Genomic DNA, 16,598 nt, shown 5'->3' with positions numbered 1-16,598 from the left:
ATAATTAAAATACAAATATTAAATGAAACTTAAGAAATAACATATTAGTCTAGATTAATGTGAGGTGATTTTCATTTTTATTAAATGGTCGTAAAATTGAAGGAGATAAAGCTAAAAAATATGTAGATATGAAAATTTTTTAACTAAAAAGTAAATATATTATTATTCTCAATTTAAATGAAAACAAGAATTCTAAGAATCAAAAATTTGTTTTTAGTAGGATTGAGTTTGATATTAAAAAGAGGGTTGAGACGCAGATTATTACATGTTTACCTGCAACTTCATTTTAATCATTTGAAACGCTAATTATAAATGAGTTGGATAATAAAAAATAATTTGAAATAATAATATGATAACCTGAGGAATCCAGATCCACTGGGCTAATAACTTAGCCCGTATACAACAAATGTTACTGTGGGTTGTCCACAACTAATCGTCATTATAAGATGACAAACAATAGAAAATATGATTTTTATTCCGGCATAACTAAAATATGATTTTTTTTCTATAAAATACATAGTGTTACTGACATTTTCAATACAAAATACATTTGAAGTATAGAATTATAAATAAAACTTATTTACCGTATAAAGGGATAGATGAAAGAAAAACATTAACTAGTACAACAATGTGATAAAACTAAAACATGTAAAAATTGAATAACTTCCTTTTTTCTAAAAACAAACTTTTACAGTTAACCCACAATGCCCATCCAACCGGGTCAAATGGGAAATAGCCACCTGTCCACCAGACTCCACACACTAAACAAGCTATATATCCACGTGGCATATATTGCATGAAAAGGTGACACGTATACGTTCCCATTCCAAAAAACAATACACTTAATCTTAGAAAACAGTTATAGATCCGTACCAAAGGAAACATCTCTTTATAACCTCAAAACTCAAAAACAAAAGACAACATAACATAACATCGGATCAAACATGGGCACTGAAACATTTGTGGAGATCATACTTGCAGTTCTCTTGCCTCCTGTCGGCGTCTTTCTTCGATATGGTTGTGGTGTAAGTCACATCTCTAATAATAATATTATTATTTCTTTGATTGATCTTCATTTTAATTTCAGTTTGTGATATGATTCAAACCTCCGTTTAAATAAAATTCATATTCGTACATTACGTGGTCGATTATGGTTCGTGGGTCGTTTTTTGGTCGATCTGGTTTTTATCAGTGACAGATCCATGAAATTTTTTTTCTTATGGTGTCAGTATTATTCGGTACTTGCGTACTTTGATTCTAACAACCCGATGTCAAAATTTACAAGTCATGTTACCAAGCGCTTGACACTTATTTTTTAGTACTTAGATTAACAAATTAAATGGTTTTATTTGAAAAACATAATTTGGTTTCTTTTAATTGGTTACACTTATATAAAGAGAATTATCTACTACTATATTCATAGGAAATAGATTTAACTTTTTTTGTTTATATATAAAACCAATGGGTTCAATTGTTTAAATTGTAGGTGGAGTTTTGGATTTGCTTACTGCTGACGGTTTTGGGATATGTTCCGGGAATAATTTACGCAATTTATGTTTTGGTGGTTTAGAAGTTAATAATTAGTGCAGTGGTTTGGATGGAAGTATTATGAGTTTTGTTTGTCCATAATGTTTTAGTTAATATTTATATGCATGTATGTTAGATCTTTAACCATGGTTGCAACTTTATGATCAAATGTCGTATGTTTACTTGTTCGACTTGTTCCATAAGCTTTTCTTTATGGTTTTTTTTCTTCATTAATTACTCACATGTAACAAACCTAGTTCAAAAACATCGACTAGTTTAGGAAAAAAACATCCACAAAATTAAGGAAGTAGTGTGTTTTGAAACGAATCGACGTGAAACACCTCACAATTTTAAGCGTTATTGGGTTATGATTATATTCCGTCTCATCAATTCAACACTAAACCTAAAAGTTTTATAACCGGTTAACGCAACACAATTGATACTCTTTTTAACACTTGATAGTTAATACTCCTCACGGCCAACATCCTTATCACCTTTTAGGCGTGTGATGCTGATGTCATGTGTTGTATCTTTTTTGTCCCGATCCGTCTTAGTGATTTCTAGTACCTAAGACAGTTTTCGTGATTTCTAGTACCTAAGACGAGTGTGATGCTGATGTCATGTGTTGTATCTTTTTTGTCCCGGTCCGTCTTAGTGATTTCTAGTACCTAAGACAGTTTTCGTGATTTCTAGTACCTAAGACGAGTGTGATGCTGATGTCATGTGTTGTATCTTTTTTGTCCCGGTCCGTCTTAGTGATTTCTAGTACCTAAGACAGTTTTCGTGATTTCTAGTACCTAAGACGAGTGTGATGCTGATGTCATGTGTTATATCTTGTTTGTCCTGGTCCATCTTAGTGATTTCCAGTACCTAAGACAGTCTTCGTGATTTCTAGTACCTATGACCAGTATGAAGAATAACCCTATAAGAAGGGATGTTTGAAGTTTTGATTAACTTGGTAATCTGGAATAGATCCCAAACATCAAATGCAATTGAAAAGCTTACTAAAACAAAACAAAAAAACCGACCAAAACGTAACAAAATGAATCAAAACTGAACAAAAAAAAAACGAAATGAAACCGAAAAAACTGACTAAAATGAAAAAAAAAACATTGAAACCCAAAAAACCGACCAGAACGAAAAATATTAACTGAACCTGAGCCGAAATAAAAAAGAAAATACCGACGAAAACAAAACAAAGTAACTGAAAAGACCGAAACATAAGAGCTTAACTAAACCTTAAAGCTAAATAAAAATTTCTCGGTTTTTTTTAAATGAACCATGATGACGTGGGAAATATTTTAGTTGTTTTACATTCTTCATTATTTTTATTTATATTTTGAGATATTATTATTATTATTTTTTTTTTTGAATTTTTTGAAAGGTTTTTGAAACCCTTTGTATTTTAATCTTTATATGGGTCAAGATGGATTTAACATAAACCATCTTGACCTTTATCCATCCAAACTTTTTCAAAAAAAGTCCATCAAAAAAAGTCTATCTTAACTTATATCTATCCTGACCCGCCACCCTAAATCAACTCAACTCATTCAAATTGCCATCTCTAGCTCATACCATACGGGCCATCAAGGCGATTAAGCAACATAAAATAAAATTAACTTGATGGTTGTTCTCTTTATATAACCACATTTCTTTTGTAAAAAAGTTTCTTAACCAAGCGATATGGGATAGTATGAACTTTCCTACTTAGATGGTCAAAATGGTAAATTGTGAGGTGTATGTATCAACACTTGTACCAAATGCAAGTATACAACAACTCTAAAAGTCTTTTAAATTATAACTTTGCTCCCTCTATATACATTCTTACTAAAGTCTTTTTAATAATAATGCGTTGATGTGTAATTGTTCGTTAGTAGTTATATGTTTAATTGTTAAGGTATTTATTTATTGTTTTGGTGAACCTCATCATCATCCTTATTAGTATGATCATACACCCGTCTTAGTAGTTTGACTTAATGTCTCGATGACAGATTTTTTTGTTATTATTTCAATTAATTGTTGTAATTACCGCATCGCATTGGATTGCTTGTTTATTGTTGTATATATCAAACTAGTTTTTGTCCCTCGTATTACGGGGGCTGTTTTACATTACTCATTTTTAATATTTATATACTTTTTTTAGTTTAATTTTATTTATTGTAAGGAAATTTTTAATATACTTAGAGTTTGATGACAAAAGAGCTTCACAAATAACTAAGATGCTATAACCCGGTTTAAAAGTTATCTGAGTTTGGTGAGACCCAAGACTCGCTATTTTTTTTACTATAAAATTGTTTCTTAGTTATAAATAGTATCTTTTAAAAAAAATCATATAATAATTTTTAGTATATCCTATTTTATAGGATTTTCAATAATTTGGTGAGAATAATTTTTAATTCAATAAGATGTTATAACCCGTTTAAGGAATATCTGGGTTTGGTAATACCCATACCCGTGAATTCGGGTCAAATGCATGAGAAGCCTCCATTTAAAAATCAAGCAAATCTGGTGACTCCAAAAAAAAGAGAAACGACCACATCGCAACACATAAGATTTTTATGTTTTCGTTTATATATATTATAGATACTTGTGGTTTGCTCATCATTCGTTGTGTTGATAAAATACATATATTTTTACACATGTTGTAGGTCGTATATTGGATAAAAAGAAGTTTGAAGCTTACAGATTGAACTGTATGATACCAATAAATATTGTTTTTTTTAAATATTGTTTTTGGGGTTATGGATAATGCTTATTTGGTATTCGGATAATTGTGTGATGTGTTTGAACTATAAAATATAATAATTAGTTAATGTTTTTATTTAATAGTGTATTTCGAGTTATCGTACGATCAGTTGCACCCCGTCATTTTCGTTGTAGGTAGGGACATGAGTGTTCATGAGTTGGTTTGTGGCAGTTTTGAGCCAAAGTCATAACCATAACTGACCTATTATGACAGTTTTAGTTAATCCATTTTATAGTTTATATGTGTCGGTTAATTGTAACCAAAACAATTTAACTGGGCCTGTCTGGCACCAATTACTACAAAAAAAAAACGACATGACCTAATCTAATAAAGTACATAATCATAAATATATATTAATAACAAATATTCAAAAAAAGAATGACATTATATAACCCAACAATTGAAATTCAATTTAATTTGATAACAAATGTTGAACCGAAAACATCAAAATGATATAATCCAACATGTTTGGTGGAAGTTAAATCCTAAACATATTGTTGGTTAAATAAATGGTTCGATTCGCTTATATCGGTTTTGTAATTTTCTTTAACCAAAACCGACCCTTATTTGACGGTTTTTCAAAATTCATTAATCCGACCCATCGGTTAGTCGGTTAAAATAGGTTTGGTTATGTCGGATATGGTTCGGTTTAACAATTATGATGGTTAAGTTATTCACCCCTAGGTTGGGGTGTTACGGGATATCTCAAACCAAACTTTGAAGTCCACATAGACCTGGTTTAAATAACATAGTCTTGTCAAAATAAAGTAAAAGATTCTCCAAATTTAATAACTGCGATAGCCCAAATAAAAAAATTTCATCGTTCAAAACATAAAAAGGAACAAAAACACGTAGTGGGTTATTTTGGATCAATAATTAGTTTTAGGGGTTAAGATGCACTAATTTAAAAGTAACAAACACATCACATATCACAATACCTGCAATCCAAGAACCAGCGAGTGGTCGCCGTCATCGTCTTCTTTCAACCTAGGGGGTGTTTGGTACAGAGAATTGGGGGGTGAGAAATGGAAATGGAAACAATTCTCTTGTTTGTTTACGAAAGAAAGAGGTGAGAAATGGAAATAAACCATTTCCATTTCCCTGATTTCTTTTCTCTAAAAAAAGCGGAGAAATCATCTCTAGGGTTTCATTTCTCACTTCCATTCTCTTCCTTTTCACTTCTATCACCAGCTTCCTCCTTCAGAGCACCGCAACCCAAAACAAGGTATGGTTCAAATTTCCGATTAACAGATCCATAAGCATTCAATCTATATATATCAGCTTCCTTTTCACTTTATTATTATTAATCGTACGAACTGGGTTTTGAGATGTTGAGTTCTGTGTAGTTTGTCTGTGCTTGCTGTATCAAGTTGGTTTTTCTTCCATCTGTGTGTACCCACCGCTTTCCCACAAAACCTTAATCATAATCAGAAATGCTCTTTTTCTCTCCCTCTATGTGCGATGTGATGGTCGTTTGTCGCCCCTGTTTGCCTATTGTTGTCGGGTTCAATTTCTGAACCCTAGGTGACGGTGGTGTGGTGGCCTGGTTAGGGTTTCTGATGTAAAGCCCCGTGACTGACGGCTGTGGGTCTTGTTTGCTGTTTGTTAAACCCTCATGGTGGCTAGCGGCCATGTTCAACAATAATTTTAGGTTTTAGCAATAATTTGTGAGGTCAGTTCTATCTATTTATTAGTATTTTGCTTTTAGAAAGTACTTGGGCATAATAATAATAATTAATGCATTCTCTCTGTTAATAGTCATCTTAGTTCTATGATAGATGTTTTAGTGTGTTAATAATAATAATTAGTTCTATGATAGATGCGCAAGTGATTAGTGCCTAAATTGCAGTTTTAGGAGCTTTAATATTGTAGGTTTACATATTTCAGATACAGCTGTTATATGTTATAAATTACTGATTTACATAGCATCTGGTTCATATTTTGATCTCGAATTGTTAATCTTAGTGTGCGGTTTAGTTAGAAGGTGTCATGATTGATGCGAAAGTGACTAGTGCCTAAATTGTAATGATAAGAGATTTAGTGTTGTAGGTTTTGTTATTTCAGTTAGATGTGTATATGTTATGAATTACTGATTTACAGAGCATCTGATTCAATTTTTTATCTTGACTCACTAATTGTTGTGTGCGATTTACTTAGAAGGTTTCTTGGTTAATCAGTAAGTGATTAGTGCCTAAATTGCAATTTTAGGAGCTCACATGTTGTAGGTTTTGTTTTAGAAGTTAGATTTGTATTCAAAATGGGTTTGAATGATTGGATTAGGTACTCAACTTATGAAATATGAACTCCAAGTATAATAATCCAATTCCAATTCGAAAGTTGTGGTTTTCTAGGGTTTGCAATTGAAATTGAGGCTAACCAGATATACCATCACAGAATCTCATTTTCTTTGAAATTGATTATTTGAACATAAAGATATTATATTCAGTTTTCTATTTATGAGTTATCATGAGCCATAAAAATGATATTGTTGCATTGAGTTCATAGTCCAGTGTTACTGCAACATTAAATATGAACATTGTGTTTTAATGATGTTAATGATTGCATTATGATTTCAATTTTCAAGCTATAGTTTCATGGTCATAATTCTTTCACTTTAGCTCAATTTTGCAATTTAATTTGCTGCATTTTGGTGTGCACTTTGGCTGCGTTTTTGCATTAATTTACCTGCAATCTCTCGTGAGGTCTAGTTTAGTGTATAATAGGAACTATGAACTCTTTTGATTTGTTATATATATGAGGTCTAGTTTGTTTTTCTTGAATTTTCTTATATTTTTATGTGTAGATGGCAAGATCACCTTCCAGACAAAGAATAGTTGCCATAGGTGCATTTTATGTCATTTATGTTACGATTCGTTGGTGGATGTTGTGTACTTATCATTTGCGTTGGTCGATTGAGTCAATGACTTTACGTAAAAAATATTTAATGAGTTACCATAATAGGCGTGAAAACATGGTGAGGATGGTTTATGAAAGTGATGTTACGAGTGTTGTTAACATAAGAATGAATATACATGCATTTACAACACTTTGTGATATGCTAGAAACCAGGTTATTTAAATGGTGTTCAACAATTGCTAGATGTAAGTCTTCCTAACTCTGGCCTCAAAGCAGAACCACATATAAAGTCTAGGATGAAGACATGGAAGACACACTTTAGCATTGTATATGATATGGTGCATACAAGTGGGTTTGGTTGGGATGAACAAAAATGTTGTATTATTGCCGATGATAGTGTTTGGAATGAATACGTGAAGGTATATTCTAAAAAATATATTTTTAGATTTTAAAATTTTAGTCTAATTTATTTGTAATTGTCTTGTAGTCTCACAAAGGTGCTGTGAATTTTCGTGACAAGTCATTTCCTTTCTATGACAAATTGTGTACCATATTCGGTAAGGATAGAGCTACTGGTAGTAAAGCAGTTGACCTTGGAGAAGAAGATGTTGTTCAAGAGACGCAAAAAAGCTCACCTGTTGATATTGAAGACTTTGATTTTGTTGATGAAGCCGTTCCAAATGTTGATAGATCTGAAGGACAAACAGGAAGTGTAACAAGTAAGGGCAAAAGAGGTAGAAGCACGGATGCAGATGAGATATATCGAGAGTCTTGCAAAGATATCAAGGAAGTTTTGCTTCGATTTGGGGAGATGGTGGGTGAACAACTTAGCAAAGAAGGTATGGAGGCTCGTGAAATCTATGAAAAGGTTAGTGATGAGTTGAAAGCTTTACCAGGTATCACTACGAAAAAACGGTTCAAAGCAGCTCATTTGATTGGTAAAGATGTGGATCTAGGACGTTCTTTTCTTGCGTTGATAATAGAAGAGAAAATTGAGATGGTCGAGTTGTATACCGATGGTTCAATGGGATAGTTGTGTATGGTTGAAGTATGTTTTGTATGTGAATTGGTTTTAACTATGGTTGATGTTTTTTACTTAAAAACTATGTTTTGTATGTGAATTGGTTTGATCAATGCATATTTTGGTTGGAATTTATGCATCTTTTTATATGTTTTTTATTTTTTAATAGTTATTTGTTATGAAAAAAATACTTGTGCTAATGATAAAGTTGATATAATTATCTGTTTATTTCCTATGTACCAAACAAGAGAAATGATTCTCAGCTATATTTCTCTACTAAAATCTCTGTACTACCAAACAGAACAGTCAATTCTCATTCTCCTGACCAATTCCATTTCTCTGCAATTCCATTTCTCTATTCCATTTCTCACCAATTTCATTCTCTTTACCAAACACCCCCCTAGTTTCACTCCTCACTCTCACAATCACAATCACAATCACAAGATCCGACTCCAATTCCCCTAAAATCTTAATCGCCCACTGAATCGTCCATCAGTTACATCATCACCTGATTGTTTCATCTATGCCTACCAAGTGTTCGATCATTTGCCTCACTGAGCCCTTCAATTAAAACTTGCTGGAATTGGTTTATCTTCATTTCGGATGCGACCCAGGTACCCGATCTACCCAATTAGTTAGTTAATCAATGAATCTTGATTGGTTAAATAGATGCTAAACATATTGCCGTATTTAATCGGACTCGGTAGGAATGTAATGGTCTAATAGTTCGTATAAATAAAAGATTGTTGGTGGTATTTCATTATGGTGATGACTGATGAAATATGTAATAATCTATAGTAAAAGAAGAAGATAATATTGTGATAGTTTCGTATATTAATAGTGGAAATATAATAGGACTTGGGGATTGAATATGTTTAGTTATTTGAAAGTTTAGTGTCGGATTTGTTAATCACTCCCGTGTGTCTAATCCAATACCTGACATGAAACTTGGTTAATCGATATTGACATCTAAACTTCCAAATTAACGATGCATGTTCAGTCCTCAATGTCTGTTATATATCCTCTTTTGTATACTAACTGTTACAGTATTACATTATTATTCTTTTGCTATGCGTTATTAGTTATTACACTCTTTATTACTGTATATTAAACTATTAATGCGATCAATAATCCTTTAACATATTTAACATAGAATCTTTGCTAAAAATGTATCTGTGATTGGTTAATCACATGCTGGTACAGGACAAAGCTTCATTATTTCACAAGCTGATAATCTTTAAGCCTGGTTATCATCATGGACAATGTCGAGCCCTTCAGTGCCTCAACCGCACCGTTGACATGGCACGACTTCTTGGAACATATGCGACATCCATCCGCATCAGAATTTGTCAAATCAATAAAAACCTTCATTGTTTCCTTCTCAAATAACACTCCAGATCCTGAAAAAGACAGTGCAGCCGTACAAGAATTCCTTGGCAATATGGAGTCTGCTTTCTGGGCCCACCCACTTTGGGCGGGCCGGTCCGAAGAAGAGTTAGAAAGTGCAGGTGAAGGGCTCGAGAAATACATCATGACAAAATTATTCACACGTGTCTTTGCTTCACATCCTGATGATGTAAAAGTAGACGATGAACTATATGAAAAGTTGGCTTTAGTTCAACAATTCATTCGACCCGAACACTTGGATATTAAACCGACGTATCAAAACGAGACATCGTGGTTGCTTGCTCAAAAGGAGCTACAAAAAATTAATCTTTACAAGGCGCCACGTGACAAACTCGTGTGTATCTTAAGTTGCTGTAAAGTTATTAGCAACTTGCTGTTTAATGCTTCGACTGATACAAACGAAAGTCTACCTGGCGCTGATGAATTTCTTCCAGTTCTTATCTACGTTACCATAAAAGCAAACCCGCCTCAGTTGCACTCAAATTTGTTGTACATTCAAAGGTACAGGCGGGAATCTAGGCTAATTGGAGAAGCGGCTTATTTCTTCACAAACATGCTTTCTGCTGAGTCGTTTGTAATGAACATAAATGGTGAATCGCTTTCAATGGGTGAAACAGAGTTTCAGAAGAACATGGAATCGGCTCAAGCTCTGATTTATGGATTATCGGGTGATTATGATGGTGGTCAAAGTGGTCAAAGCATACCAGAACCTAAGGAAGTCAAGAAGGAAAACAGTAGTACTGTTGCAGTTGAGCCAACAACCGAAGAGTCAAACGTGAAAGACCAACCAGTGAGTAAGATCCCATCAGTTTCAGATTTGGAGACAAAAGGAGCGAGTATGATCTTGAAAGATGAAACGGCGATTAAAGAGTTTAAGAATTTCCCGTATTTGTATTCGCGTGCGGGAGATTTGACTGTGGGTGATGTGGATGATTTGCTGCACTGTTATAAACAACTTGTGTTGATGTATACGAGTCTTGCGAAAGGGGTGGGTGTTTCAGCCTCACCGGTTGAAACCCAAAACAATAGTGTAGCAGCTTCACCAGTTGAAACCCAAAACAGTAGTGTAGCTACTGATGCAGCAGATGAGGGGAGTACAGGGGTTTTCAGTGGTAGTTCTGAATCAAAATTAGCCGAAGAAGTCGTATCTCAAGCCGAAGACAAAGCTCAATAATCGAGTTTTGTGACTTTTGTCTTTTAACATACATAGAAAGAAGCCGAGGTCGCGTCGTGGGTGTGATTGGGTTTTTTGTTTCTTGTTTTTGATGATGGATTTTGTGTTGTTCACTAGGACGTTAAGTTTTTGGAGATGTAATCTCAATTGTTGTATTGTTTGCAAAATTATGCAGGAATACCTTTTACTTATATCCACCATTTGTTGATGTACTTGCTGTATAACATAAAAACAATCAACATTCTCTATCACATAATACATTATTATTTTGGTACCCCGCTAACCAATAGGATCATGTAAATCATCATTTATGCTTCATAAGTTTACGGTAGGAAATCGTTCAATTATAATAACACGCATATACTAGTAACTATGCAAATGAAACAAATGGGAAGGTTTCAAAACACAGACATGCACAAACATATAGTAACACATGAATTCCAGTCATAGTAACAAATAGATACTATATTTACTTTGCAAATGAAACAAACAAGGTGCCAACATGTAGATGCACAATAATTTTAGCCAATGTCTTCCACTCGTTTTTCGTTAGTATCAACTAGTCATCAATCACAAACATAGTCGCGTCTCGTTTCTTGAAATTATAGCTTGTAAAATCCACCACCTATACAAACACAAAAGGAGGAGCTGCAATCAAACAAAGGTATACAAGAATCCAACACGAAATGTTAGTTAGGTGTTGAGTACAAGTACTTACATTAGTATTGCTGAGTTCAAGATTGTAGAAATCCATGGTGTGTGATTTAAACAATGGCCCCGCATGCCAAGTCCCCCGATGCAGCTTCAAATACTTTGAACCCGTGACTTTGAAGACCTGAACATCGTCAACAGCAGGAGGCACATAAAAGTGACCACTCCGTGCTTTCAAAACATTATCGCCCTTGTTTTCCTGTTTCGTATCCACAACAGACGGCTTAGCAACTCCAAGATACCAACCATCCCCGCCAATCGAACCGAGGCATTGGGTCACATTTGCATGATGTGTTATGCTGGAAAACTTTAGAGGCTGATCTTGAAGATGCATGATGTGGAATCTGATAGAACACAAAAAACAACATAAATCTCAACCAAGATCGACTCTTTTTTATTATAATTCTTGACACACTTACCGTGACCCCTGACCCATCTCATACCGATCCTCCTTAAACTAAACTCAAAACTCCTAAAAACTATAATCTAGATGAATTTGCAAAACATTTAAAAACTAAACAAACAAATACAAACTATCCTAACTAACTAAACTAAACTTGCTACTTCAACCCCTCTAACATTCTTCTAACTCGTTTCAAGATTAACTCGTAAGAAACCGCACTTACAACTTGAGATTTTCTTGTTTAATTGTTATTTCCCCAATCGCATTATTATTGGTCAAAAATATGGAAACAAGCGAACTCGTTTCCATATTTTCAATCAAATTTCCATCTAATATAATCATTACATTTTGTGACCATCTATTTATATTAAATAACTTGGTAAACAAATTATTATGACTGAAACTCCTAATATCTATTAGTTAGTTAATTAATTGAAACAAACAACTAGATAATTAAATCAATGAAACAATTTAAATAAACCTAGGAGTGCCTTGAGAGAGGTCGAGTTGAGCATCGTGAGGACCGAACTCGTCTCCGTCACGTGATGCCTGAATCACTTGACCGAAGTCTTTAAAGGTGTCTGGTGTTGCTTCCACGGCCTTCAGTTTCACTACACTCGGTTCCATAATCTGATCAATCTGGTCTGGTAAACCACTATGGTTGACCCATACTACAACAACACAACCCACCAAACTATTTTTATTATTATTTTCTTGGTTTTAGTTTTTTGAGAAAATCTTTTGTTTTTTCTATTAACTGTATATACAACAATTAAAATACCCCTAAATATTTCTTTATTATAAAAAAGGGAAAATGTCATTGATTCATTGAATATTAACAGTTTTAAAAATATTTCAATTATATCACTCATTTTATATTTTCTCAAACCGGATCACTAAATTTTCAAGTTAAGTCTTACCGGATTTTTTGTGCGTCAAGAAAACAATGGAGGGTAACATGTGGTGGTCAGGATTTGTAATATACATACTTATATTTAAAAAAAAATAAAAAAAAAATAATTATATTAAAATTAAAAAAAACTCACATCACCAAACATTGGCAACGTCAAAAAATAGATAAAAAGATTTCTTATGAGAAACAAAAAAGAGAAATGTAAAAAAAACATGCTAAAGTCTATAATTTAAATAAAATTAGAAGCGGAATGACCTAATTAGAACAATTTTTAAATTTGAGTGACTTAACTGAAACATTTTTAAAACCGGGTTAGTATTCTATATAACTATTTTATATTAATACCTAACTAATAAACATGAGCATCTTTATTTTTATCCTTATCTCAAATTTTAGTAGAAGTTATTATTAAATTATTGTAATTTTACCTATAAATCGGTTTCCCATCTCTAAATTTAATGGAAAATGGAATAGTAAAACATCGAATTTGGGGTTTCACTATTCATCTCTTATAATTATTTTATTATAATTTTTTGTAAACAATTGTAAGTGAAAGAAAGAGAAAAATAATATAAGTAGAATAAATAAACATTATTTAATTGAATATGATATAAATATGAGGAATGAGATGTGAGAGGTTTCTTAAATATGTTTAAATTTTAAGTATAAATGAATTTTTATAATTAAATAACAGTAATGGGGACAAGGAAGTTATTGTGAATGCTCTATGAAATATTGTGTGGTGGTAAGATGCTCATCTTTATTTTAGATATGAAAGTTCAAATCCTACAAGATGCATGTATTGATGGTTTATAAAGATAGTTAGGAGTATTAATATTGTTAGAAAAGTTCACGTAGCAACATGCATTGTGACCTTGTGGTCATGGTTTCAAACGGTGGGAAACAATCTCCTACCCAAAGTATAAGGTAAGAAAACATACATTAGATAGCAAAATGATTGGGCCCCTCTTCACACCCTGCGCAAACACAAGAGCTAAGCCAAGCACCGGATACACTCTTTTAAAAAAAATCATGCGCAATAAAAATTTTAAACTTTAATGATATATTTATAAAGCTTGGTTACTATTAAGCTATTTAGTGAATTATTTTTTCCTTTTAAAATTAATTCAACAGGAAAAACTAAAAACGTAACCACCAAATACCAACAATAGAACTTGTTTAACAAAGAATAATTTTGATTGAAAACTAAGAGAAGTGCACTTCGGTCTTTCTCACCTTAAATCAACGAAATACTACATACAAGTATATTATATGATTCTCTGCTTAAAATTGTTTCCGTATCAAACACGCTTCTCGACTAATACTTACCTTGGTACAAGATCTTCGATCTGTAAATACGAAATATGCATAAATTGTTGGTCAAATTGATAAATTATAGTTGTATGTCTTTCTTTCTTTGTTAACAGGCCCTAACTGGATGTATAAATGGAGAAAGTACGATAATGGATCACGTCAAAGAAATAACTGTTGTCGATATTTGGATAAGTACAACATGTGAATCTAAACCAGCAAAATGGCAGTTTTTATGTCCATCAGTCCATGATACTTTTAGCCATATTTATAGCAGGACTAACTGGTTTCATAAAGGTATATTACCAACAAGTGGCATCATGTGAAAAAAAAATATTTCGCAGACACGATGAAAATATGACTACATGATGATTTAACATGTATCATAAGATGACAATGTAGTTGTCGGTGAATATATCGGGTTCATCTCAAGAACAAAGAAATGGTTGATCCACGTTGACAAACACACTGTGTTAGATCTAACATTGGTTTAACACATGTTTTCCTACTTTGTTATATCCAACATTCATTTACACATGTTTGCCTATGTAAAGCTTTTGATCCTTACTGAATAGTCAACTGGTGAGAGTATGCACAGAATTTACATAATGCATGTACTTGTCATTCTATTTGAAATGTATCTTATTATAATACAATGTAAGAATAAATTAAAATAAAGGAAAATTTCTATTGGTAGTGAGGATGTGTATATTTCAATTTTCAAGACCAACAATACCTACTTTCTTTGTATTTCTAGCCAATGTCAACTATGAACAATAAACCATATACATATATAGTGCAAACATCTTTCATTAGAAAAATTGGGTCCTATCTTGTGGGCCCTGTAGTGTGTGTGTATATATATAATAAATAAAATAACCCTTCGTTACTAAGAAACAAGTATGAAACCTAGAAGTAGATCGAGACTAAAGAGTAAATGAACATTGTATAAACAAATGAAACCTAAGGATTATGTGCAACCAGGAGTTCATACTGTAGAATAGGAATGTCACTCTCACAAGTTGGCTCTTGACCATTAAAGAAGAACAAGGACCAACATGACTTACTAGTTGAGCCTCAAGTCACGTCCACCCAAAGCCGGCTCACCTCTTTCTCACCAGCTTTCATATGTTTTAGATAATATACGCGATAAATTTATTAATGTTACATGATCCCATTGGTTTACAGGGTATTCACAGGTCCAACAAGATTAGTGTTAAATGTATATATTGTTATGTCACGTATTTTGTATTTATTATGTTTATTTATTTCTCTAGTAGTTCATGTATTATAGGATTATAGTTGTAAATCTCGTGTATATATCCGGTTGATTTGGGTGCATTACATCATTTTTTGGAATATTGATCAACAATCACAATTATGGTCTTTTTTCTATCACAAGCTAATTATGCATCTCGTCAACACGTCTGCCAAGTTAAGCGTTACAGACGAGAACTCTTACAGGATGGAGCACTATATATCATGAAGCCTAGCCGGTGCTCTTCACTAGTTAACCGTCACCAGACCTGATATCTCATATGTGGTACAACAATTTATATTTCTAAAAAAACCCAAACCAACACGAACGTACAAAACATGTGGAACTTGATACTCACTTTGTCAGAGATAAAGTATTGGAGCAGTTCGCGTCTTACACGCTCAGGTAGATTATCAGTACGCATATATATTCACAAAGGGCTTACCAAAACAATTATCCCATTGGATAAAATCCAGTTTAAACATCCGACCATTCACCGTTTCGACTGTGGGGGTGTGTAAAATGTATATTATTATGTGGCATTTATTGCATGTATTATATTTACTTGTTTCCCTAACTAGTTCTTGAATTGTAGGAATGTAGTTGTAAATCCCGTGTAATAAGCTATCAAAACATGCCTTATCGTGTTAAACAGGTTATAGATGACACACTTAACACTTGTATCAAACATGAATATGACCCAATTAACTATTTTATATCTCATATCAAACGCAGTTTTGAGTTTCATGTGCCAATTAGGAGAAACCATGAAACCTAACCTACTAATTTCAGTTATTCGAAAAACAAAAATCACATAGTGTACTTTTTTATTAACAGGTTTAATCGTGTCTTAAACAAATGCCTAAGACAGACTCTCTGTATATATCTGGTTGATTCTCATGAAAGTTTATTGAAGAATTTAAACCTTTTCAAATACGAGTAACAAGTTCTCTCGATTAAATAAAAATTGTCGTTTGTTACCTGATTTTGTTGGTTAGCGAGGAATTGAGTACATGTCTCATAATACCGATAATAGGTTCTGATGTTTAAAAGATTTTGTTGTTTGTTAAATAAAGGCCAAAAATGCTGCTGATTTTATTATAAAAAAAATAAGTTGGTTATCATTTGAACTTTTCAACCAATACACCATATTTCGCTGTTCAAAAAAAAAAATACACCATATTTTATCTTTTTGAATGAAAAAAGATTGTTTACTGTGAAACCGTGTCGTAGAAAGATGAAAATAATCTGCAAGAATGCTCGACAGGCTA

General features: G+C 32.9%; 2 protein-coding genes and 1 pseudogene across 3 annotated transcripts; 2 read left to right on the top strand and 1 right to left on the bottom strand.

The window, feature by feature from the left end:
• The first annotated feature begins 670 nt into the window (after positions 1-670).
• On the top strand, positions 671-1,727 carry LOC143634597 (salt stress-induced hydrophobic peptide ESI3-like). The gene is made up of 2 exons (XM_077102627.1): positions 671-1,025; positions 1,487-1,727. Exons 1-2 carry the CDS (start codon positions 945-947, stop codon positions 1,568-1,570), a joined length of 165 nt encoding a protein of 54 aa, XP_076958742.1. The 5' UTR covers positions 671-944; the 3' UTR covers positions 1,571-1,727.
• A 6,854-nt stretch (positions 1,728-8,581) lies between these two features.
• On the top strand, positions 8,582-10,924 carry LOC143634608 (vacuolar protein sorting-associated protein 9A pseudogene; annotated as a pseudogene). The gene is made up of 2 exons (XR_013153891.1): positions 8,582-8,764; positions 9,354-10,924. The product of XR_013153891.1 is annotated as a vacuolar protein sorting-associated protein 9A pseudogene (transcript).
• A 168-nt stretch (positions 10,925-11,092) lies between these two features.
• LOC143634609 (uncharacterized) lies at positions 11,093-12,517 on the bottom strand. Its single transcript, XM_077102646.1, has 3 exons — positions 12,327-12,517; positions 11,450-11,786; positions 11,093-11,356 (listed from the first exon to the last, which is right to left on the bottom strand). Exons 1-3 carry the CDS (start codon positions 12,470-12,472, stop codon positions 11,291-11,293), a joined length of 549 nt encoding a protein of 182 aa, XP_076958761.1. The 5' UTR covers positions 12,473-12,517; the 3' UTR covers positions 11,093-11,290.
• Positions 12,518-16,598: the final 4,081 nt, after the last annotated feature.

The sequence above is a fragment of the Bidens hawaiensis genome, unplaced genomic scaffold (assembly GCF_021521415.1).
Source record: "Bidens hawaiensis isolate Kalapana, Puna unplaced genomic scaffold, B.hawaiensis_p1.1 tig00007137_1, whole genome shotgun sequence".
Lineage (NCBI taxonomy): Eukaryota > Viridiplantae > Streptophyta > Magnoliopsida > Asterales > Asteraceae > Bidens > Bidens hawaiensis.
This window is presented reverse-complemented; position numbering and strand designations above follow the sequence as displayed.

Excerpts from the sequence above, each read along its gene's own strand:
- LOC143634597 (XM_077102627.1), top strand. The coding sequence starts at position 945 with ATGGGCACTGAAACATTTGTGGAGATCATACTTGCAGTTCTCTTGCCT. Across the intron at positions 1,026-1,486 it reads TTCTTCGATATGGTTGTGGT|GTGGAGTTTTGGATTTGCTT; the intron begins GTAAGTCACATC and ends TTTAAATTGTAG.
- LOC143634609 (XM_077102646.1), bottom strand. The coding sequence starts at position 12,472 with ATGGAACCGAGTGTAGTGAAACTGAAGGCCGTGGAAGCAACACCAGAC. Across the intron at positions 11,787-12,326 it reads CTCTCTCAAGGCACTCCTAG|ATTCCACATCATGCATCTTC; the intron begins GTTTATTTAAAT and ends GTGTTCTATCAG. Across the intron at positions 11,357-11,449 it reads TTGAACTCAGCAATACTAAT|GTGGTGGATTTTACAAGCTA; the intron begins GTAAGTACTTGT and ends GTGTTTGTATAG.